The following is a 24529-nucleotide window of genomic DNA, read 5'->3' as shown; positions in this document are numbered from 1 at the left end:
GTGTGTGAGAGAGAGAGAGAAGAGTCAAGAAAAATTCTAGTGATTTCATCCTGAGCAATTGACAGGATGGAGTTGCCATTTTACTCACCTGGGGGAAATGGTGGAAGGAGTAGGTTTGGGAGAAAGATCAGGAGTTCAGTTTAAGTTGTGTTTAATTGACATCTAAGATATGATAGAAGTATGGTAGAAGTATCAGCAGTTCATAGGAGAGTTCTGGACTAGAAATATAAACTTGGGAGTTGTTAGCTTATAAATTTAAAGCCAGGAGATGAAATGAAATCATCAAGGGAGTGAATTATAGACAGATAAGAGATCTAAGGACTGAGCCGTGGAGTATCCTAACAATAAAGAGGCTAAGAAGGGGAGAGGAATGCAGAAAGAGGGAAGGATCAGCTAGTAAGCTAAGGAAGAAAACCAAGAATGTGTGATAGTTGAAATCCAAGTGGAGGAAATGTTTCATTGAAGAGAACAGACCATCGTGTTAAATCCTGCTGATAGCTCAAATTGGATAACTAAGAATTGACTATTGGGTTTAACAATGTGGTCATTGATGACTTTTAAAAGAGCAGTATTTTTGGAGTAGTTGGAGAGTATAAGCCTGATGGAGTAGACTTAAAAGAGAAGGGAAGGAGGAATTGGAGACAGCAATTTTAGACAACCTTTTCAGTGGGTTTTGTTGTAAAGGGACATAGAGAAATGGGTAGCTGAAAGGAAAGATAGAATCACAAGATGATTCTTTAAAATCACAGCACACATTTTTTTGTTGCTGGGAATTATCCAGTAGATAGGAGAAAGCTGACAATGCAGGAGAGAGATGGGAAAATGTTTGCATCTGAGTCCTTAAGTGGGCAAGAGGGAATGGCCTTAGATAGCAGGAGGAAAAGCTCATTATAACAATAGCAGGGAAAGCAGACTATATACTGGTAATTGGGTAAGATAGTGGTGGGAGTTGGGGAAGTTCTCTTCTAACTGTTCCATTTTCTCTGTAAAATAGTATTGTAGTCAGCCTACAAGATAGCCTCTGATGTTCTCCATCTCCTGGTGTCCACACCCTCTGTAGTCCCCTTTTACACTGTACCAGGGTTGGTCTGGTGACCAATGGAATATGGCAGTAGTAATGATATATCACATCAGAGATTAGGTTGTAAAGATGCTGTATTATGTCTCTCTCTTTCTCTCACTTGTTCCCACTCTCTCTCAGATCACTTGCTCTGAGGCCATTTATGTCACAAGCAGCTCTATAAAAAGGCCCACATGGCAAAGTACTTCTGCCAACAGCCCTGTGAATGATCGTGAAAGTGGATCCTTCAGCCCCAATCAAATATTCAGAGACTATTGCCTTGGCCAACAACTTGACAGCAATCTCATAAAAGACCCCGAGCCAGACTATGCACCCAGAAACTGTGTGAGATAATGTTTGTTGTTTTAATATGCTAAATTTGGATTAGAAAGTGACAACTAACACAGATAGGAAGCAAGTTCATCGATTAAAAGTATAGAGGAAGAAATGTTGGAGGTCTGAAGAAGGAAAATAAAGTACAAAATAGTTGTCCAGAAAAGTAAAATCAGAGACCTGTACAATTGCTAGATGGCTGTGAGGACCCATGTGAGATTCATGATTATGAATTTAAAGTGAGACCAGTCAGCATTGTTGATTGTTTTTCTTCAATTGAATGGTTACAGGCAACAGTAGTAGAAAAATTAATTTTAACCAGGGTTGAGGTTTTACCAAAGTATTACTATCAGGCAAGAAATGAAGATTAGGGAGTTGAAGATTAGTGCAAGGAAGTAATTAAATGACTGACCATGGAACTTAAAATGGGTAATGTGGAACAGGAGGACAATTGGGATGTAAGGAGCACTGTAAAGTTAGTAGGATCAAGAGATTAAAGGCTCCAGTGGAGATCTAAGGTTTGTTAAAGCAGGATACTGGAAAGAATGCACCGAAAAGATAAGAGGGGGGATGCTTGAAACTGAGAGTATGGAGACACTGCAGATTGGTCCTGTCAAAGTCTATGGTGGAACCAAGAGGAAGATTAAAAAACAAGATCATAGAACTTCTAGTTGCTTCTAGTCAAGCACTGGTTGAAATGTCCCCAAGGTTATCAAAATCACCAAAATATATGACAAGAATAGTGTTGGTGGGAAACAGGAACAACAGTCTTCAGGGAATTTTGAGAAAAGACCCGGAGGTTAGTAGACAAGAATAACTTGGAAAGCAGTGAGTGGTATGGCCTAACAACATTAGATTCAAAGTGAGGGGCGAAGCTAAGGAAAAGGAGGGAGAATGGTTTATAAATAACCAAGTAGCAAGAAGGTAACCTGTTCCACCTCCACCCAGATGGGCAAGGAACAGAAAAAAAGCCACCCCTTGGGGCACCTGGGTGGCTCAGTCAATAGGGCATGCAACTCTTGATCTTGGGGTTGTAGGTTCAAGTCTCACGTTGGGTGTAGAGATCACTTAAAAATAAAATCTTCGGGGCACCTGGGTGGCTCTGTCAGTTAAGCATCTGACTCTTGGTTTCAGCTCAGGTCACGATTTCACGGTTTCATGTATTTGGCCATACTTGGGATTCTCTCTCCCTCTCTGCCCTTCCCACACTTGTGCTGTCTCTCCCAAAATAAACAAATAAACTTAAAAAAAATTTTTTTTAAAGAAAACAGCCATTTCCCTGAGAGGGCCAGAGCGAGATTGATGTGTATTCCTACACACACACACACACACACACACACACACACACACACACAGAGCCTTCAACACTGGGGAGAGTGTGATTAGGTAGCTCCTTGCTCTCTCTAACTCTCTCTCTACCTCAAGGTCTATGCATCCCGCCAGCAGTTGTGCCAGTGGTTTCATATGAATCTGTACTCTTGTGATGTCCACGGAGCTCACATCTTGGGCTCTGCTCCCATTTTCTGACCTTTTCACATGGTTTATCTTCTCAATGGCTGGAGTTTCATTTCTCAGCAAAGGGATCTGTTTGCTCAAGAACATCTGTTTTCTTCAGAAACTTAAAAGAATGAGTGTTTCTGGCACCAGAGTCTTGAGGTCCTATACCCCAGAACTCACCAGAGCTGAATTATCTCTGATGTATATGGCTGGGGGATCCCTGGCCATCTCTGCACAAAGCCCTGAGTCACTGGGTCCTTGGCAACAGTCTACGCCACACAGAACCAGTAAGCAGTAAGAGGCAATTGTTGATGAGCAGTAAGAGGCAATTTGTTGTTTGTTTGCCACTGTGCTATTTGTGCCTGACTGGCCCACACCGGTAACAAATCAGAAAACTTGATCACCAGTTAGTCCAAAGAGACTACCTCAAAGAGATGGGAAACCTGCCTATTCCACTCTCATGGGGTCTGGATGGGATCTGGATGGGATCTAGATGTTGGGAACTCAACCCCAGGCAGCTGAATCATGCCCACTTTCACTCTCTTGCCCAAACTTGAGTTGGATTTCCCCAGGACTAACCAATGTTCGGGCTATTTCCTGAAAGTAGACCATAGGACTGTCCTTCTTCGATCTTCCTCCTCCTTAGCCACCTCTCCAAATAACCTTCCTAACTGGTATATAATCTGTGAGGGTCCTTCTGCTTGCCTACACAGACGAGGTTTTTGTAGCAACAATTCATTGTAAATGGCACCAGTAGCAGATCACTCAGTTGTCTCAATAGCATCTGCCATACTGATCTTTGCAAAAGATTCTCTAATTTTATCATGGATACAGAAGTCTTTTCTCCTTTCTCTTGATGAGTGATTTAAAAAAATTAACATAGCAGTCTCAGCGTCTCTCCACGGTATCAAATACTCTTCTAGGATGGACACAGGGATGCACTTCCCAGATCCCGCTTCAAGGAAGGACTTGCTGGCTCAGCTTTGGGGAATGTTGTCATTTTTCCAGCCGTCAGCTCCTTCAGAGACTGCTTTGGCTCCAGATTGTTGCCCTGCCTTCCCGTTGAGGAACAGCCATATCCAGTGACTGACCGATATGGGGATATAAAGGCCCAGAGGTTTCTGCCTAAGTTGGAACAACTCTGATGGGTCATCATTTCAGCTCCAGAGCTCCCTGTGGGGTCAGCTGAGGCTGCCTGGCCCGCATCACGGCTTGACTTCTCCCTTGCCCACTCCTAGTCCATCCTCCTTTCCACAGGTGTCCATCTCAGGCACACTCCCTGATAAACATCCTGGACAGGAAATTCTGTCACAGAGTCTACTTCCTGAAGAACCCAACTCTGACACCCTCTGAGGGTTGTTAGGCCTCAGACACCGAAGCCCTGGCAGCTCTCAGACCATCTAAGTCCTAGTGCTAAAACCCATAGACTTCTGATCATTATTCTCTTCTTTTTCATCAAAGACACCTGCAATATTTCAAGGATAGGGTCTAACCACAGTTAAAGTCCTTCTTCCTATTCCCTGTTGACACGTTGTAGCCTCTGGATTAAGCTAACTCTCAAGACTTTCTCTAGATAGCCTCTAGACTTTGTAAATATGTGAGCTAATGAAGCTCTTTATTAATGCCAATTTGCATTAGGTCTTATACTGTTGGTAACATAAAGAGCTCTGAGATACGCAAAATAGAGGGAGTCAGTTGGTCAAGAGAGGAGAACAGAGCAGATAAGCAGAGAGATTTAGAGTTACCTACAAAAATTGATTCCAGAAACTGCCCCAGTGTTTGAGCTCTCCTATTCCGGATCCATGCAATATGCCTCTCCTCTGATGGCAACTTCACGGGGATATCTGTTCTGTGAAGCCAGAGAAGTTTCACTAAGGACGCTGCTTTAACATAAAGCAGATTTGGCCAAAAATGAGTTTAATCTATCTATAAATTTTTATCTGTATTATCCACCATACTTTTGACTGTTTTAGAAAATGTACTCCTAAAATATAAAGGTTGCAATCATTAAACATACTTTAAAAATATGTCGCAGGTTCTTAAAGTATGTCAAAAGAAGAATTTTAAATATGTTTTCTAGAATAAGTAGCAGAGGACTCAAGGTAACTATTTGGAGAAAAACCAAGCCATTGATTTTTGTGTGTTCTGTTTTGATTGTTAATAATTCACTACTAATAGTCACATTTTCTGCATCCCAAACTTCTAGGGACAGCACATTAGCAGTCTAGAGAACAGAGCTTTGGATACAAACTTGGATTTATATTCTAGCTCGGCAATTGACTGTCTGTGGTCAAATCACATAATCTGAGTCTTTGTTTCTTCATTTGTAAAATGGGAGCAATCAGGATTTTTCTGTGAGAATTCAGTAATATATATGAAATACATGATATATAATAGGTTTTCAACAAATGCTTATTTTTTTATTTTTTTTTATTATTTTTTTTAGGAATCAAGATAGAAGTCATCTCTTCTACCTTTAGAAGATTTTGATTTGTCTGCCCAAGCCTCCCTTCTATTTTGAAGTAGGTAATAGACTGCCCCACCTCTGACTGTGAGGTTAGGCACATGGCCAAGCTGGGGTGGTATTCTATTCTGGTTATAATGATTGATCCAGAGCTGTGCATGTGACACAGGCTAAACCAACCACAGTCCTTCACCAAGATTTTTTTAAAACTAGCTTCATCTAAAATATCTCTGGATGACAAGAAGCACGGTCCCATATGTTAACCACTAGCTACATGTGGCTATTTAATTTTAAACTATTTAAAATTAGATAAAATGTATAATTCATATAATTATAAAATTTAGAATTTATATAAAATTTATAATTCATATAATTCAGTCCCACTAGCCACAGTGTAAAGTACTGAATAGCCATGTGTGACTGATAGCTACTATACTTCACAATGCAGATACAGAACATTTCCATCACCACAGAAAGTTATGTTGGACAGCATTGATAATCTATAGAATCTGGCAACCATCAAAAACTATAAGAAGGTTTGAGAAAATGAAGCTGACACCAAGAGCTAAGCAAGGGATGAGTAATAACCAAAATGGCTTTTAAGTATCTTAATTCCAATTATTCCAGCTCCCTTCAAGATTTTGTTACACGGTACAAGAAATTTTTCCCTTTTTGCCTCAAATAGTTCACATTGAACTATCACAGCCAAAAAGTCTTGACAAATCAAGACAGCAAACCAGATGCAGAATCCCGGAGGGCTAACTTGGGCAAAGAACTCTGAATAAGACAAAGTTGAACCCTACAAGTACCGCAACAAGCGGTGAAAACTTTGGCCTGTCTTCAAGGTCACCTTCCCTATAAGGGGTCCTCTTTTAAGAAAACTTGTTTCTCCCCCTGTTTTGTCTTGTGTAACATAATCCATCTTAGTGGCCTTGGACTCACTATTGGGGACCCAATCATTCTCTTGCTGATTAGGCTTTGTTTTTTTAGGTCCTGTTGTCTGCCTTATCCTTCTTTGTTTCACATCTTGTTTCGGAGCCTTCTTTTATTTTTTTTTTTTTTTTTTTTTTTCAACGTTTATTTATTTTTGGGACAGAGAGAGACAGAGCATGAACGGGGGAGGGGCAGAGAGAGAGGGAAACACAGAATCGGAAACAGGCTCCAGGCTCTGAGCCATCAGCCCAGAGCCTGACGCGGGGCTCGAACTCCCGGACCGCGAGATCGTGACCTGGCTGAAGTCGGACGCTTAACCGACTGCGCCACCCAGGCGCCCCTGGAGCCTTCTTTTATTCTACTGACTTTTTACATCAGTAGGCAACCTCTTTCTGGAGTATAGTGTATATAAACACTAGACCAAGAAGCACAGGCTGAGTCTGGACCTTGCCAACTTACAAAACGTGTGACTTTGAACAGGCGACTTAGCCTCCCTGATCTTCATGATGATCTTTAGGGAAAAAAAAAAAATACCTGCCACAACGGGTTGATAGAAGATTAAATAAAATAATAATTTAAAAGGCAATTTGTAAGAGGCAATGCAAATGTATTAGCAATTATACTTGCCTACAGATTGAAATGTATCTCTCCCAACTATATTTAAGCATCTATATTGTGCTTAAATTGTGTCTTCCTTTCCTTTCGAGTGCGCCGCCTTTCCTCTTATGCCACATCCCACTCCTCCTATTAACGTCTAGAACATGGAGTGCTCTTCACACAGTAAGGAATTATTAGATGCTGGCTAGCTGATTTGCATTTCTGTGCCTCCCCCACTGGGAGGAGGGAGAGTGGGGGAGGGAGAGAGAGGGAGTGTGACAGCAAATTCTTCCCTGGGGGCAGGACAATGGTTGTTGGGAAGACACCATTTGAGGATCTAGAAGGGAAACAATGAAGCTTTTCATGAGTTGGGGGGAATTGTGGCTCCCCCAGGATTTTTCAACCTGTTTTTATTGGAGTACTGAAGCTTTACAAGAACAGAACTCCAGAGATGTCCTCTAGAATGTCCTCACTCCATCTTAAATAGGTCTGCAAAAGCATGATCTTTGCAACACTTTAATGCCAATTAATTTCCCTCCTTTGTTCCTCTGGAGAGTTGCTGAATAGGGCGCGTTCAGCAGCCATGGACACAAGCCTGAGTTCCTCCCAGTTTCTGAGGGGGCGGGAATTCTATTCAGAAGTCAAATATTTACTCTCAGCATAAAAGGCATTGATGTTTTTCCGTTTGCCAGCATGGAAACAGGCGCATCTCCTCTCTGCCTTACTGAAATTCACCCAGGACCCCTTGCTGTCCCAAGATCATATACTTCTCCCAACACACACCCCACTTTTTTGAGATACCCTTTGTCTGCAGAGGGCTTTTCCTCTGAGGGACTCCTCACATTCGAACCGTTCAGGATGAAGGCCCTGAAAAGGGCAGGAAGAGCCTTTTGACCCAGTCTCCACTTTCTATTTGATGTTTCTCAGAAGTGACCTGGAGTAAGGCTACCTAGGAGAACTTTAAATAGGAAAAGGAAAGACAAAATGTCCTTTGCCGGTTGGGGGGGGGGGGGGGTGGTACATTCTTGCTGTCCAGATCCCCAAAAAGCTTGTTTTGTTCAAAGGGAGCTAGCTAATCTGTCTCTTGTTCAGTGGTTGCTAGAGCAGCTAGGCCCTGCCTCCTTTGAACACAAAGCCTCACACAAATTCCTTGTTTCCCAGGCAATGCACTGCAGTTCTACAAATTCTCTGGCTGATGTTGGCATCCTGATTCCTCCCTCTCTCTCTGTTCTGGCAAATTGAATTTATGTCAGGGACAACTCCAGCACCATTCACATATAGGTTTATGGAACCAAGAATCAAAAACAGCTTCAGCAATAATAGGGGGTGTCGGGGGTGGACAGAGAGGGCCACCTTATGCTCTGGGGCTTAGCCAGAGAGTTGGTGCTGGGGGTTAAAAGATTAGACCAGGACGAAGACTCCAGCACAGGGGAAGTGGATTCCTATTGCTGAGTTAGGGAGGTGGTCAGAAGCCCCAGCTTTATTGGTGATCAGCCTGCAGCTCTAATCCAAGCTCTGCCACTGAGTAGCTACAGGACCTCAGCAAGTTGCTAACTTCTTGGAATTTTAGATTTTCTTGTTTGCAAAGTGGGGTTATCATGTCTACCTAAAAGGGATATTAGGAGAATTAAAGGAACAAATAGATACACTATGCCTGACAGAGTACAATGAGGAGTAGTTTACACACACACACACACACACACACACACACACACACACTCACACACACACACACTCACAAACACACCTATATTAGTTTTTCATGCTGTATAACAAATAGCAACAAATTTAGCAGCTTAAAACAATATATACTTGTTAGCTTACAGTTCCTGTGGGTCAGGAGTGCAGGCTTCACTGGTGCATCTGCTCAAGGTCTCACCAGACTTCAGTTCAGGGGTTGGCTGGCCAGCATTCCTCTCCGAAGCTTGGGGTCCGCTTCCGGGCTTCTGTGGTTGTTGGGAGAATTCAGCTCCTTGTGATTGCAGGGCTGAGGTCCCAGGTTTCTGGCCACCTTTTGGCAGAGGGTCCCCCTTGGCTCTGAGAGGCCACTGGCAGTTCCTTTCCACCTGGCCTTTGCCCACCACACTGTTCACACCTTCAAAGCCAGCAGGACAATCCCTGTCTGGTCTGCTGAGCCTGAGTCTTCAACAATATAACCTAATCAAGGGAGTGGCTATTTTACTGCCTTTGCCATATTCCATCAGCTAGAAGCACACACGTTCTGCATTTGTGTAGTGAACTTTTCTGGAAGTTTCGAAGAAGTCAAAGGAAGAAGAGTTTCACAGTTGCAAGCTGTTTTTTTTTTCTTCAGCACCCCCCCCACCCCTCCCAGCAAGTGGCTCTCTCGTCCCTTCAGTCCCTTCTTTCCTTGACTTCTCTCCTCTCTGCCCGTCCCCTCCCCAAATTCCTGTTTATTTCTAAAGCACAGCAGTTTACCTTTTTGTTCCTTGACTTTTTATGCTTAAGACCTTACCTTCTACTCCATGTGATTTATTTAAATCTTTTCCTTGCTAAAGAAAATTCCCTCTCTAAGAGGGGTTTTGGTTCCATTTATTTGTTGATAGATTCTTTTTCATTCTGCTACTGAAGATTATTTACAATCTAGTGGAAGAACAGATATGGCTCAATTAATGCTAGGAAGTGAATGGAGAGAAAAAGAGGAGAAGGCTAAATATAAAAACCACCACTGGTATTATAGTATTAATCAAGCCAGAACCTCTCCAGTAGTATCATCAGTGCCAGCACAATCTTCCTGGATTCTGGAGACAAAGAAACAGGCCAGATGGGTGGAGACATTTTTAAATCTAATGGTCGAATTATTAAAATTGGTACTTATATACCAATTTGTGTGTGTGTGTGTGTGTGTGTTTTACCTCTTCTTGCCTCTACTATAAAGTAACATTAGGAGTCCTGGGTTGATCATTACATAACAGGACAAGTTACTTATCTTCTCTGTCTCTCAATTCCCTCATCTAAGAAATGAAGAAGTGGGACAAGGTAAATCTCAGATGTCTCTTGCTGTGGAGTAAATCTACTGTTCTGCCATTCCTGCTAGACCTTCAGTTCTTTGAAGGTGGAGCTCATATTTACACTTCCCAATTCCCCAGCCAAGAATTGTATTTCCTTCTCCCCCTATTTCCCATAGAGGTCTGTGTAGGGTGCTGACTTATTCAAAATCACTAAGTAACTGCTTCCTGTCCTGGGGATGGAATACTTGTGAGTTTAAGTAGGCAGGTGTGCGTGTGTGTGCATGTGTGTGTGTGTGCGTGTGTGCGTGCTGGGGGCTCCATTCTGAGCTTTGGGGGCCCTATCCAGGTGCTCGGCACAGAGGTGTGAGTACAGCAGGCCAGGGCTGTCATGGGTGCAGGGATGAGGAGTTGGGATCCCAGACCCCCAGAGAAGGGGCCAGATGAGGAGCGGCCAGAAGCAACTCTGTGTAGCAGAGCCAAGAGGACTGGGCCATGCTGCTCAGAAGAGGACAATGCCTCTGGAAATGCATCTATTGGAAGTGCTCAGAGGAGAGAGGGGCACAGGTCTTGGCTAAGCAAGGGCATTACTGTCAAGCGGTCCATCAACATCATTTGTTTGAGCAGCCACATTAAGCAGAGCTCAGAATTGGGCCCTGCAAGGAGACTCATAAGAATGAAGAGTTATAGTCCCCGCACTGGAGAAGCTCCCAGGCTAATGAGGATATGGCCACAGTAACATTTTCTGATCTAAGAGTGGGGCATGAAGACTGACAAGTATTAATGGACTTAGAGTTGAAGCGACATAATATTTATGATCAGGATATCCTTATGAAGTTTATCATCAGTAGTAAGATGAGACAGACCTACCCATAGAACATATGGAAGGAGAAAACTAGGTAAGCCAGGACAGGTGGCATAAATGTTACATTATGTATGAGAATAAGTTGGCTTGACTGTTATTTTATGTCTCTGTAACCCAATTTCTTATCAGTACCGCCCCCCAAAAGTGAATCCCAGTTATTTCTGGGAATTCACAAAGAGGTGCTTTATCTGTGCTCACAAACTAGTCTATTGTCTTGCAGTCATTATTTGGTGCCCTCTGTGCACTCACTCCTCTGCCCCAGCTCCCCCTTCACGGCCATCCTCTATTGCATCCAGTTGCTTAAGGTGCCCCCCTCAAATTCTCATCCATGCAATATTCAGCAACTGTTTGCTGAGAACCTACTCTGCGCCCTGCCCTGTATTTGGCAGTAGGTCTACAGAGACCAGTAAGCCATAGTTCTTCAATAAGAGAGCTCTCTGTTTTAAGGGAGAAAGGTACATAAGCAAATACCATAAGCTTCTGTAGGCCTATTCATTTTAAAAAGACCTGAAGCAAGGGGCACCCACATGGCTCAGTGGGTTAAACACCCAACTCTTGACTTTAGCTCGGGTCATGATCTCACAGTTCATGAGTTTGAGCCCTGCATCGGGCTGCTCGCTGAAAGTGTAAAGTCTGCGTGGGATATTCTCTCTCTCTCTCTGTCTCCCTCTCTCTCTCTCTCTCTCTCTCTCTCTCTCTCTCTGCCCACATATGTGAGCTTTCCCTCTCTCTCAAAATAAATAAACTTAAGAAAAAAAAAGATCTGTAGCACGATTGCAAGGGTGCTGGTTGGACACTCGGCCACAAAGCAACTGCAGTGTCTTCGTGCCCTTACAGCTGCTGTCACCTGCCACAGAAGCCACTCACAGCCCCCCAGGCAGCAGGGAAAAGCTAACTATTAGTCTATCCTGGTAAACTCACTCTGACCCGACTATTTTAACATTCTCTTGAAGTGTCTCAGTCACTGCTTAGACAACTCTGGCAACTGCTCATTCAATCTGTTTAGGTTCCTCCCCCAACCCAGCTCCTCTCGAAGGAGCGTTGGGGTGAGTGTAGGTGGTATGGCTTAGGTGACCTCGTGACAAGAGGGGAGATGGTGTCTGTAGGCCTGTGTGGCATTCTCAGGACCCCCACTGGTCCCTGCACCCCTCGAGGTTGCTCCCTGGTGTGATGAGCTACATGCTGACCCCACACCAGCAGCTGTTGTCGGTTCTTTGCCTCTTGGCACTTCTGAGCCCCCTCAGGGGAACTTGTGGGCACTTTGGGGCACTCGCATATTCCATGGGTATAAGGAGCCTGAGGTTCCCCCCTAGGGCAAGAGAAGGGAGGATGTTGAGAAGTTAGATCCCATTTAGGTCTCCTGCTATCACAATTTCCTTTCCATCGTCCTTCAGGCTAAAAAAGGCAGACTCCAGGCTTTCTATTTCCTGAACATAATATCCTGCTTTTACTCTTAGACAATAAGCCTCAAGGCCTAGCCATCACAGGCAAAAGAGGCCATTTATCTATACTGTACAGCAGAAGAACTCTGTGATCCAGGCCACAGGTTGCTCTGTGATATGTGGAAGTGCTAGTTAGAAGAAATTAAAATAGCCTTTTGTCCTTTACAAAGACTGGCTCACAAGCCTTTTGTCTCACTACTGACTCTAAAATACTATTTTAGGGACACCTGGGTGGCTCAGTCGGTTGGTTAAACATCTGACTTCGTCTCAGGTCATGATCTCGTGGTTTGTGGGTTCAAGCCCTGTGTTGGGCTCTGTGCCGGCAGCTCGGAGCCTGGAGCCTGCTTCAGATTCTGTGTCTCCCTCTCTCTCTGCTCCTCCCCTACTTGTATTCTGTCTGTCTCTCTCTCTTGCCTCTCAAAAATAAATAAACATTAAAATTTTTAAATAAATAAATAAAACACTATTTTAGATGTCAGAAACTGGATATTAACTTTCTCCTTCTCATTGTATGTCTGCCAAAACAAAACTAACTTTACCAGAGGCAGACAGGTGCCTTGAGCTGTGTAGGGGAAAGTCATAGGCACAGAGATGCAAAATGAAAACAAGAATCTCATTTACGTATTTCAGAATATTTTTTGGACTTCCTCTGTAGAGTTAAAAATCAATGCTTCCCTCTTCTACTCTGCACCCTTAGGCTCAGCTGAGCCATGCAATGAGTCTTCAGTTCTAGAAACCTGACCTACTCAGGCTTCCTCCGGGATGTAACAAGAATATTTCCAAAGGTAGCCACCACATTTACACAACTAAGACCCGGCTTATAAACCGAGAGGGAAGCTGTAACTTTGGTCTCCTCAAAATGCAAAGATCACTACAGGAATGAAAAAGAAGAGGCGGGTTTACTTTTTAAGTTTAAAATGTTATCTCTCTAACAATTTCCAAGGTAATAAACTGTACAATTTCCACTGTACTAAACTGTCATCAGTCCTCCCAACAATTCCTATAAGGAAGCTACTGTTTCCCCAATTTTTAGATGTGAAATTGGAGGCTTAACCAGACTGTGAGCCCTTCCCAAGATCTCAGTTAGTAAGCATACATTCCAGTGACAGTGCCCGTGAGAAGGTGTGGACACAGTCATGAGGGGTGAGGTGGAGCTAAGGGTGTTTTTCCTCATCACAGCCTCAAGACAAGAGGAGATATTGAGGCTGTGAAGCTGGTAACAGAACCCCAGGATGCTGGCTGTTAGAGTATTACCTTCATCTGTGCTCTGACATGTTCTAGAAAAGTGGCTGGAGGCAGGGGAATGAACAGAATGGCTTCTGGAAAAAGGTCCCCAGCATCTATGTGATTCTGTGATAGGAGAAAGAATCCCAAGCAGGACCAGGACAGGTATGAAAATAATAGAATTCAAGCCATTTTCCAATCTTCTTCCTTTGGGGTGGAACAGGGGTGTTCCATTCTTCAGCAGTTCTCTGGGATCTCTTTCTCCCAGCTTTTTAAAAGCTCCTCTCCCTCCCTTTTCAGAGCTTATTGGAGGTCTGTCCCTGGCACGCACCCTCCTTCGCAGGAACAAGGAGCGTGAGGTGGAGACAGGATAGGTTGGGACACAAGATCCAGTTCAGAGTGTGTCCCAGCCCAGTCCCCTCATGGAGCCCAGATCCTCATCTCCCCCTGGTAGTGGGGCTCAGCGCAAGCAGGCAAAGAACTGATGGGACCCATCAGATTAGAACCCACATTGGAGATTATATCCTAAGCAGATACCCCATTCTGAACTGGGGATGTAGCGCTTTGAAACTAGAAAATGCCAGGTCTGAAAGAGAGGAAAGAACAAGTCCAGCAATACACAGGGCTCTGTGTATTCAGAGGGAAGTTGGCAGGGTTGTGTTCGGGCAGAGAAACTCCGAGTGGTACAAAGGGACGTGCCCAGAGTGGAGAAATCATGCTAATTGTCTGCACCAGAGCTGGAGAACGCCACCCAAAATGAAGAGAGAAAGGGGAGCCCTGTCCAGAGCCTTCAGTGCCCTGAGCCTCACCCCTTTTGTCTACCTTCTTCTGATCCAGACAGGTAGGAGACCAGAAGGGTAAGAAAGGGTCTGGAGAGGGGACCCGGTACTTTCAAAAGAGAGGGAGGGGGAGTTAAAGGGCAGAATGACTTTAGGTTGGGAGGAGGGGAGAGAGCTCAGCTGCCGCCCCGTGGGAAGCATCTCAGTGAATTCAGGCATTAGTGTTGAATGTATTTCTTCATTCTGTGTGCCTCCCGCCCAGCCCCTGCGCCCCTCCCCCAAAAGGCTGCATGACTTTGGAGCTCCCACGGCATTCAGTACATTAGATAGAGGGCAGTGAGCCATTTCTTATGGGATGTCTTGTTGGCGTGGGCCAGTCAGGCATTCTTTCCAAGGGATCATGATGGGCTTGGAGGGGTGGGGGAGATCTGGGGTTTGTGCCTCCCCAACCCCCACCCTGGCTTCTCTGACCACAAAACAGCAAGGGAGATGAAATAAGCTTTGGAGATAATGAGTCTTTTGGTTTTTGGAAATAACACCAATCCATCCATAACTCACCCCATGCCCTAGACACCTACCTTCTGTACTGCCCCCTACCAACTCCTTAGAGAATTGATCTTACTTTAAATAGATGTGTTTCTGTGTGTGTGTGTGTGTGTGTGTGTGTGTGTGTGTGTGTGCAGGCATGTGCGCACATGCACACACACATGCACTATTCCAGAGAGCCTAGAAATTCACAGTTTGGTGAAGCAAACAGATGCAGAGATCATTTTAGTAAAATGCAGAAACTACTATGAGTCAGATACACAAAGGATGTCCAGGATCAGAGAGAGGTCACCTACTCCATCCAGAAAGCTGGTGCTAGAGGTGCAGGGTGGGGTGGGGGAACATCAGGGGAGGTTTCCTGGGAGTGTCTGGACTAAATTTTAAAGGATGAGAAAAAGAGGTAGGTGTGAGAGTGTGCATTATAGTTAGAGAAGTGGGTAAAGGTCAACATTTTGGAATAGCATTCTGTGTTTAGTAGGAGCCCAGCCATTCACCACTGCTAAAGAGGAAAATGTGAATCAGGCGAGAGCCTTGGAAACCATACTAAGGTCCCTGGAATATAATCTGTAAACAGTGGAGGAGGGGAAGGGGTATTAGGCGGTTGGTAATCGGAACTGGCAGGACCAGATTTGTATTTCAGATAGCTCACTCTACAGGGAGACATTGGAGAAGAAACCAGAGGCAAACATGAGAGGAAAGGAAGCCTGTATCCATTTGCTAGGGCCGCTGTCATAGAGAATCACAAACTGGGTAGCTTAAACAACAGAAATGTATAGTATCAGAGTTCTGCAGGCTGAAAGTCTGAGATAAGGTCACAGGCTCTTCGGGGCTCTAGGGAAGGATCTGTTCCAGGCCTCTCTGCTCGCTTCAGGTAGTTCCTTGGCTGGTGCCAACATAACCTGTTTTCACAGGACATTCCCCCTGTGCTTGTGTCTGTGTCCAAACTTCCACTTTTTATCAGGACATGAGTCATGTTGGATTAGGGGCCCAGCCTACCCCAGGAGGACCGAAGCTTAGCAATAATCCCATTGCCAAAGAAGGTCACACTCAACATACTGAGGTTAGGACTTCAATATATGGATTCAGGAGTGGACACAATTTAACCCATGACAAGGTTATTGCAATAGTTCAAGAGAGAAATCACATGAGCTGGAATTAGAATAAAAAGAGGGAGAAGCAGGCACATGGAGATAATATTTTGGAGGGAAAGTCAGGACCTAGTGATTGACAGGAAGTAGGAGGATCCAGAAAGGGAGGTAGGATTTCTGTGTGAAACTTGAACCGATCACTGGGATGGGGTCTGAGGTGTGATAATGAGTCCTGACCAGGATGAGGTTGAAATGCCTAAGAGACATTTGTGGGGAAATGTTGAAAAGCCTGAAGTAGGGGTGGGGACAGGGGAGAGAGGTGAAGAGAGACAGGTGAAGCTCTCAGCCTATAGGTGAGATCCAAAACAGTGAGAATGGGTAATATCGCCTAGGAGGAGAAAATGGGCTAAACGTGGAGCACTGAGTAACCCCAGATTTGTAGGAGGTAGAAGGGGAAAAGGCCGGCTGAGGAGACCAAGAAGGAACACGCAAGAGGGACAGAGGGGAAACTAAAGGACTGTGGTGTCCAGAAAGGGAGTTGGAGTTTTTCTGATAGCATCAAAAGTGTCAAAGAGGTCCAGTATATCAAGGGCCAATTATATCTGCAACTATTATTATCATTATCATCATCATCATGATTATTATATTACAATTCAAAGAGTTTGTTGGATACAGAAATTCAGAGGCTAACTCTTAGCGTTAGTGAGAGCGGTCTAGTGGAAATTACAAGGTCAAAGATAGGCAGTCAGTGGATTGGGAACACGAAGTGCTCAATGTAATATACCAATCGGAGTTCTCCCTAAATGCTTTCAGGAATGGTAAGGAAACCGTTCATCGAATGGTAAGGAAAAAAATTATAGAAAGATCTTGTCAGTCAGCATGACCAAGCGAAAACAAAAAGTGACAAAGTCTCTTCTGCGTGGGAACATGTTACTCAGTATATGTGGCAAAAAACATTCTAAATATAAATTATGCTAATAGGATGCGATTTATGACCTATGGTGGGTAAAGAGGTAAAGAACTACAGGGTCAGGCCACTGTACTGCTGTGGACTCAAGAACAATAAAGAGCTGGGATTCCATAAGGAATTTCTGCCATCCTCACTATATTAGTTAGGAAGATACTAGTGTCTGTAATGAATCCCAAAATTTACGTTCCTGGCACTAGCCATGTAATAGTACAGTGTGGTTCTAGACTAGGCCTGGGATGAGGAAGTGCTCTGATTCCTGAAGCTTTTTCAGGGACCAAGCTGATAAAGCTCTCTGTCAACTTCCAGTAGTCACCCCGAGGTCTATCTCCATTTCTTTCAGGCAGAGAATTTTTTTTTTTAAGGAAAAACATTTTTCTAAACTAGCCTAGAACTGGTACCTATCACTTCCACTGGTTCTACTGGCTGGAACTTGGTCACATGGCCATACCTACCTGCAAAGAAGACTGGGAAATGTAGTTTTTAAAGATTGACGCTTAAAGGGGGCAAGTAATAGTCTTTAATGCTTTGTCCCTAATATGGACAAATGAGGCTTTCCTAAACTGATCACAGCCCAAGTCATGAAACATTCAAACAAGGTTTTTCTAGAGGCTGACATATAGACATAAACATGGCATGCCATAAATCTACATCATCTGATTTGCAAAATTTTCCTCTCCCAGATCCTAGAACTATTCCATCCTCCAGGGACCCAATGGGAAGAAGTCCCTTACCTGGATTCCACCCTTTTAGCCTTAAGATCACCTTCACATTGTAGGTGCTGTCTTTTTCTTCTAACAGAGATATGCACAGAAATGCATTGAGTATAAGGATATGTTGATAAACCTTTAAAAAGTGAATGAACCCATGTAATCAGCCTCCAAGATCAAGAAATAGAATATTTCAGCATCTCAGAAGCACCTCCCCCAATACTTCAGTTACTATTGCCCTCCCCCAGGGATACAGTGATATCCTAACTTCTAATACTGATTAATTTTTCATGTCTTTGAACTTCATATAAACTGAATCATATGCCTGCATTCTTTTGTATCTGGCTTCTTTGGCTGAACTCCAAATTTGTTTTTGTTGTTGTTGTTGTTTTTGAAGGGGGGTGGGGGGACTAGAGGGTCCAAAGTGGGCTCGAACTTATGAACTGACATCAAGACCTGAGGCAAAGACTGATGCTTAACCAACTAAGCCACCCAGGCACCCCACAATTTGTAAGATTCATTCATGTTGTTGTTGAAATTGTAATTTGTTTGGTCTCAGTGCTGTATGGTACTCCATTGTATGCATGTATCTTTTTCATACCATTATTTGCCATTTAGAGATCCTTTTTTGTGAAGTACCTGTTCTAAGTTTTTTGCCCATTTTCTACTAAGTTTTCTGGATTTTTAAAAAATTATCGATTTGTAGGAGTTTAAGAAATATATTTTGGATATGAGTCCCCTAAAGGGTATATGCATTGCAAATATCTCTCGCTCTGAAGCTTGCCTCTTCACTCTCTTAATGGCGTCTTTTGATGAACAGAAGCTCTTGATTTCACTGTGTCCAATGTATCATTTTTTTCTTTTATGGGTACCACTTTTGTGTCCTGTTTAAGAAATCTGTGTCTGCCCTCAAGTCACGGAGATATTCTCCTATGTTTTCTTTTCTTTTTTTAATGTTTATTTATTTTTGAGAGAGGGAGGAGACAGAACATGAGCAGGGGAGGGGCCAAGTGAGAGAGACACACACACAGAATGTGAAGCAGGCTCCAGACTCTGAGCTGTCAGCACAGAGCCTGACGCAGGGCTCAAACTCACAGACTGTGAGATCACGACCTGAGCCGAAGTCGGATGCTTAGCCCACTGAGCCACCTAGACACCCCCTCCTATGTTTTCTTTTAAAAAACACATTGTTTTAGGGGCGCCTGGGTGGCACAGTCAGTTAAGCGTCCCACTTCAGCCAGGTCACAATCTTGCGGTCCGTGAGTTCGAGCCCCGCGTCGGGCTCTGGGCTGATGGCTCAGAGCCTGGAGCCTGTTTCCGATTCTGTGTCTCCCTCTCTCTCTGCCCTTCCCCCGTTCATGCTCTGTCTCTCTCTGTCCCAAAAATAAATAAACGTTGAAAAAAAAAACAACAACACATTGTTTTACCTTTTGCATTTAGATCTAGGATTGATCCTACCATCTAGGATTGATATTTGTGTAAGGTGTGAGGTAAGGGTCACAATTCATTTCTTTCCTACATGGTCCAGCGCCACTTATTAAAAAGATAATCCTTTTCCCAGTGCACTGCAATGTCACCTTTGTCGTTAGCCAAGTGATCATATATGTTTATTTTGGGCCTCTCTATCCTATTCCATCGATCTATTTGTCTATTCTCCTGCCACTATTACAAAGTAAACCTCCTGCGATTTTTATTGGTATTGTGGTAAACTTGTAAGTCGGTTTGGCAGAACGGACAGCTTAACAATAGTGCTAGTTCTGATCTAAAATAGGATAAATCTCCGTGTGGCATCTTAATACCTAATAGCTAGGTATGCGTTACTGGAAATCTATACTCTTTGAGTACAGATAAAGGTATATGGACCCCTCTCTTCCTGGATCCCAAGGGCCTTCTTCACAATTTCTGTTTCCTGACTTTCCCCTATGTTCCTGAGTGGTTGACACTTAAAATGATTTCACACTCTTGTAGGCCCTTGGAGGGCTCAATAGATACCAGTGTAAGAATACAACACAGGAACCTCAACATGTATGCAATCAGTGGTACACCTCTAAGACAGGAGCAGAGGAGGGGGTTGTTTTCAGAGCATCGTTTTGTTAGGAAGAATATGAAAAACCGAAAGCGGAAAGCAAAAAGTTTTCCATTTAGAAAATCATGCTGTGTGCTGTCTTTGGATTATTGTATTATTGTAGTTCTGGTCACTGCACCTCAAAAAAGAAATAATAGAATTGGAGAAAGCCCAGAGAAGTGTGTCTATGATGGTCAAAGGGACTTCCTTGTAGTGACAGACACAAACGAGACAAAAAAACAAACACACACACACACAAAGTCTATAACTGGAGTCAATGGTGTTAGTGAGTATGAATTAGGTGTATAAAGACAAAATCCTAGAATACATGTTTGGCATTGTTTCATTGACTTTTAAAAGGAAAATTCAAGGCAAATACTGGTAAGAGAAAAATTTTGTTGTTTTTTTTAATTTTTTTTTAACGTTTTATTTATTTTTGAGACAGGGAGAGACAGAGCATGAACAGGGGAGGGTCAGAGAGAGGGAGACACAGAATCTGAAACAGGCTCCAGGCTCTGAGCTGTCAGCACAGAGCCCGATGCAGGGCTCAAACTCACGGACCGCGAGATCATGACCTGAGCCGAAGTTGGCCACTTAACCGACTGAGCCACCCAGGCGCCCCAAGAGAAAAATTTTGGCAAGCATAAAGGAGCACATAAAGATCAGCAGATGATAGTTGCCTTAAAGGGAGAGGCTATGAAGGGAACCCAAGGCTACTGGCAGGTACATTCTCATGCTTTAAAGCTTGACATTCCTTGGTGTCACAGCTGGTCAAAATCCCACTTGAGAGGGGCCACCCATCTGACCCAGCATGGCATCATTTAAGTTGACAGGTAAATCTTGCTGTGATGTCAATTTCCTTTTGTTCAGCCTCCAGTGGGAACAGAGACTTTCTACATAATGATGCCTCAGAGACTCAAGCACCATGATTAAGTTAATCGCTTCTCAAGGTTGAATAGCCCTAGTCTCTTTTATTTCCACTGTGGATCCTAGTTGTTAGCCATTTCCTCATTTCTGTGTCCTGCTTTGGCACCCATCCCAGTTCACTGTGTCCCCTGTTAAGTTGTGGAACCCTGAACTTAATACTGACTCCAATTTTGGCTAGAGTTTTGGGAAACAGTGTTTGCTCAGCAAAATACTCTCTTTGTCAGCTTCCATGAAAGACTGCTCCATTCACTTCTGAACATGTGTACAAACACCCCTGCAATTCGTGGGCATACCCATGTTCTTGCACATGAGGAAGGCGCCCACCTACAGGAGGGGGAAGCCTAGGGCAATCCATATGTTATAGGTTTTCCAATGTTTTTATGCAGAAGAATCAAGTTTAAACTGGCAGAAAGAACTGACCTGAGCTGGGAAGACATCACAAAAGGACCACGAGGACCTTGTACGGAATAGGAGAGATATAAGACAAGGGAAGCTCAAGAGAGGGCCAGAGAAGAACAAAGGAAGAGAGAATCCCTTTCACTTCTCCTTGGGGCTTGGACTATCACTTCTCAGCTTCCTAGAAGGAGGAAATGAGAACCCTCAAGGTTTGGTGGTTGGGGTGGCTAAGCCCCAAGATGCCTCTGCATTTACCACCCTCACATTCAAACCCCACTGCTGCAGACTATGTCCTGAATAGATGTTCCCCAACTATTTGATCATCACCACCCTGGCCTTTAATGAAACTCAATGACTCTTTTCAGGGCCACCTCAAGTCACACATACCAAAGTCTATTTGCCTCTTCAGGGAAATCTGAAAGCTTGCTTTTCTAAATCAAGCCAAGCCTGGGACCTAGCCGTTGCTAGGTAGGAAATCTTAAGAAATTAACAGTTGGAAGAAATCCTAAGGATTCTGTGGTTAAATGGATTTCAATCTGACACAGACAGCCAGAGGGATTCCTAGTAGCACCCCAAGTTATTGGGGAGGACAAGAGTCTAGTCTCCACCACCTCTTCTTCCAAATTGATGAGCCAGAACTAGATTTCATTTGTTTTCATCTTCATACATGGTTCTATGGGAGCAAATATATCTTTTTTTTAAATGTTTATTTATTTTGAGAGAGACAGAGTGTGAGTGGGGGAGGGGCAGAGAGAGAGGGAGAGAGAGAATCTCAAGCAGGCGCCATTCTGTCAGCACAGACAGAGCCTGATGCGGGGCCCAATCCCACAACCCATGAGATCATGACCTGAGCTGAAATCAAGAGTCAGATGCTTAACTGACTGAGCCACCTAGGCGCCCTGCCAAATATCTTTAATAAAAAATATTTGAGGGGCACCTGGGTGGCTTAGCCGGTTCAGCATCACACTAGATCTCAGCTCAGGTTTTGATCTCAGGGTTGTGAGTTCAAGCCCCGCCTTGGGGGGGGCTTATTCAAGCCACATAGAGCCTACTTAAAAAAAAATTTTGACAATATTTGATTTGGCCATTCTAGTTCCCCTAAATCAAAAATCCTCTCAATAACAAGCATATGATATTCATACATATGGCAGCTTTAATCATTCTAGGACTTAAGGTTTCATGATTCAACCTTCATACTTAAGGTTTCCTGATTCTAACAGACCTGGCAGGTATGGGATCATAGAATGTCAGAGCTGAGAAGGCCCCTTGTGATCATCTGGCCCCAAAACCTCATTATGCAGAGGAGGAAACTGAGGCATAGAGAGGTGAAAGAACAATTGGCCTTTCCTTGACCCCTTCCAAAGATGATGAGCTTGCTACTTAACAAAGCATTTGTTCCAAAAATTGACTAAATACGTTTATTAAATTTGCTTCAATCTCCTCAATTCATCTTTTAGTTTAATTCCTTTTTGGCTTGGTCTGGGTCCTCTAAGCACAAGGAGAAGAATAAGGAAAGGAAAGGTACAATTTGCTTCCCCAAATCTAAACAGCAGTAGTAGCAGAGTGGGAAACTGGAGAAAAAGAAAGAGGGAACTTCAGGGGTGTGTTACCATCAAAGAGAGCAGCTGGGGGTGCAGAGAGACTGAGAACCTGACATGTATGTGTCTGTTTAGCTAAACTCAGCCCCGCTCCCAACTGACATCCCTCCCAAAAGAAGACCCTCCTTTGGGTGGTTGTGTTGCTCTGCAAGGCCATGTAACACCAATGAATGGCGTCTGTTCAGGTTCCAAAGCTTCTAAAAGATCTCTGAAATATGAGATATGTCTCTAGATGGGGCAACCATTGGACAAGATAGTAAAATCCCAGAATTTCAGGGCTGGAACAAATGAATGAGACATCAAGATTACCACTTATTTTACCTCTCTGAGTCCCGAACAGGTAAGTGACTTTTCCCAGGTCCTAAGTCAACAGTAAGGGCCCAAGTCTCTGATGCTCACTCTTGTGTTCTCTCCACTACACAATAATAACTGATGTATGTGTTGTGCTCTTCCATTGTGAACTTGATAAGGCAGTTGTTCTTGTTATTGTTTGCATCCTGAGTTTCTAAACAAGAAGAATGAGGCCTAGAATGATGGCTTGCCCAGGTCCACACAGCCTGTCAGTGGTGGAGCCCAATCTCATAAGGCCTTTTGATTCCAAACTCTTTGTTCTACCCATCTCAAATCCCTCTTCTATAGGGGTTGCAAGTTGGGCTGGAGTCTGGGTGTATTTCAAAACCTCAGTTGCAGGACTATTCGCCCCCAGGCAGGTCAAGTGAAGTGTTACATGCATCAGGGGCAAGGAGAGGGGGAGACTCTTGGTACGAATGAAGAATGGTCTAGTTGTCTTCTGGCCCCTAAACTTCCCCTTTATTGGCACTGTCTTGTGACATACTCCTTTCTTTATGAATCTGTGTTCCCATGGTTCTCCATTCTCTACTTTCCCAATCCCCAATCAAGAAGAAAATCTGACAAATTCACCCTGAGATCTGTGTTTGTCTGTTTTGCTCACTGATCTATCGCGAGGACACGGAATAGTACTCAGTAAACGTTTCTGTGAACGGAGCACATAGTGCGTGCGTTGGCCACAGGTCCTCCTCGAGAGGAGGCAATGGAGAAAACTGCCAGAGGTAGAGAGCCAGGGAGAAGAAGGACTTAGGGCAAGGTATGGGTGTGAGGGGTGATGGAGAATCAGAGGGGCCAGAGCTGTAGTCGAGATGCATGGCACCAAAGGTAAGAAGGAAGGACTGCCAGGGAGTGAAGGGCCCAGAGGGTGAGGCACCAAGGCATCAGAGGACCTAAGGGAGGGAGCAGGAGTAGGGAGCCACGGGCCTGACACTGCCATCTCCCCATGGGCGTCTGTTCACAGAGCCCCTGGAGGGGGTGAACATCACCAGCCCGGTGCGCCTGATCCATGGCACGGTGGGGAAGTCAGCCCTGCTTTCCGTGCAGTACAGCAGCACCAGCAGTGACAAGCCCGTCGTGAAGTGGCAGCTGAAGCGGGACAAGCCAGTGACCGTGGTACAGTCCATCGGCACAGAAGTCATTGGCACCTTACGGCCTGACTACCGAGACCGCATCCGCCTCTTTGAAAACGGCTCCCTGCTTCTCAGTGACCTGCAGCTGGCTGATGAGGGCACCTATGAGGTTGAGATCTCCATCACGGATGACACGTTCACCGGGGAGAAGACGATCAACCTCACCGTAGATGGTAAAGTGCTCTGACAGGGAAGGAGGCGGGGCTGGTGCCTGGGACTGGGGCAGGGTCTGCCCTGTACACTGGCCAGACCCTGGGAATCGCAGCACAGAAGCCACCGGGGAGCTGAGAGAGAGACCACTGAACATCAGAAGTTGGCAGATAGGCCACAGTGAACATGTATAGCGTGTTTGCTACGTACCAGAAACTATTCTGTGTTTTGAAATATACTGACTCATTTAATGCTTATAATAAGGTAGGGATAGTTAATATCATTATTCCCATTTTGTAGATGAGGAAATTGAGGCACGAAGAGGTTGAGTAACTTGCCCAAAGTCACACAGCTAGCACATGATAGAACCACTATTTGAACCCAGACATTTGGACCTAGGTTTCACTCAACTGAAATATGTTTCAGGCTGGGCCAGTTTACGAC

At 44.2% G+C, this 24529-nt stretch overlaps 1 protein-coding gene across 1 annotated transcript in view; it reads left to right on the top strand.

Annotated features, from left to right (window-relative positions):
• The first annotated feature begins 14124 nt into the window (after nucleotides 1-14124).
• Nucleotides 14125-24529, top strand: part of HEPACAM (hepatic and glial cell adhesion molecule) — a 13212-nt gene continuing 2807 nt past the window's right edge. The window contains exons 1-2 of the mRNA XM_047878347.1: nucleotides 14125-14222; nucleotides 23767-24108. Of these exons, the coding sequence (XP_047734303.1) occupies nucleotides 14138-14222; nucleotides 23767-24108 (427 nt within the window). The 5' untranslated portion in view covers nucleotides 14125-14137. The remainder of the gene's footprint in view (nucleotides 14223-23766; nucleotides 24109-24529) is intronic.

The sequence above is a fragment of the Prionailurus viverrinus genome, chromosome D1 (assembly GCF_022837055.1).
Source record: "Prionailurus viverrinus isolate Anna chromosome D1, UM_Priviv_1.0, whole genome shotgun sequence".
NCBI lineage: Eukaryota > Metazoa > Chordata > Mammalia > Carnivora > Felidae > Prionailurus > Prionailurus viverrinus.
This window is presented reverse-complemented; position numbering and strand designations above follow the sequence as displayed.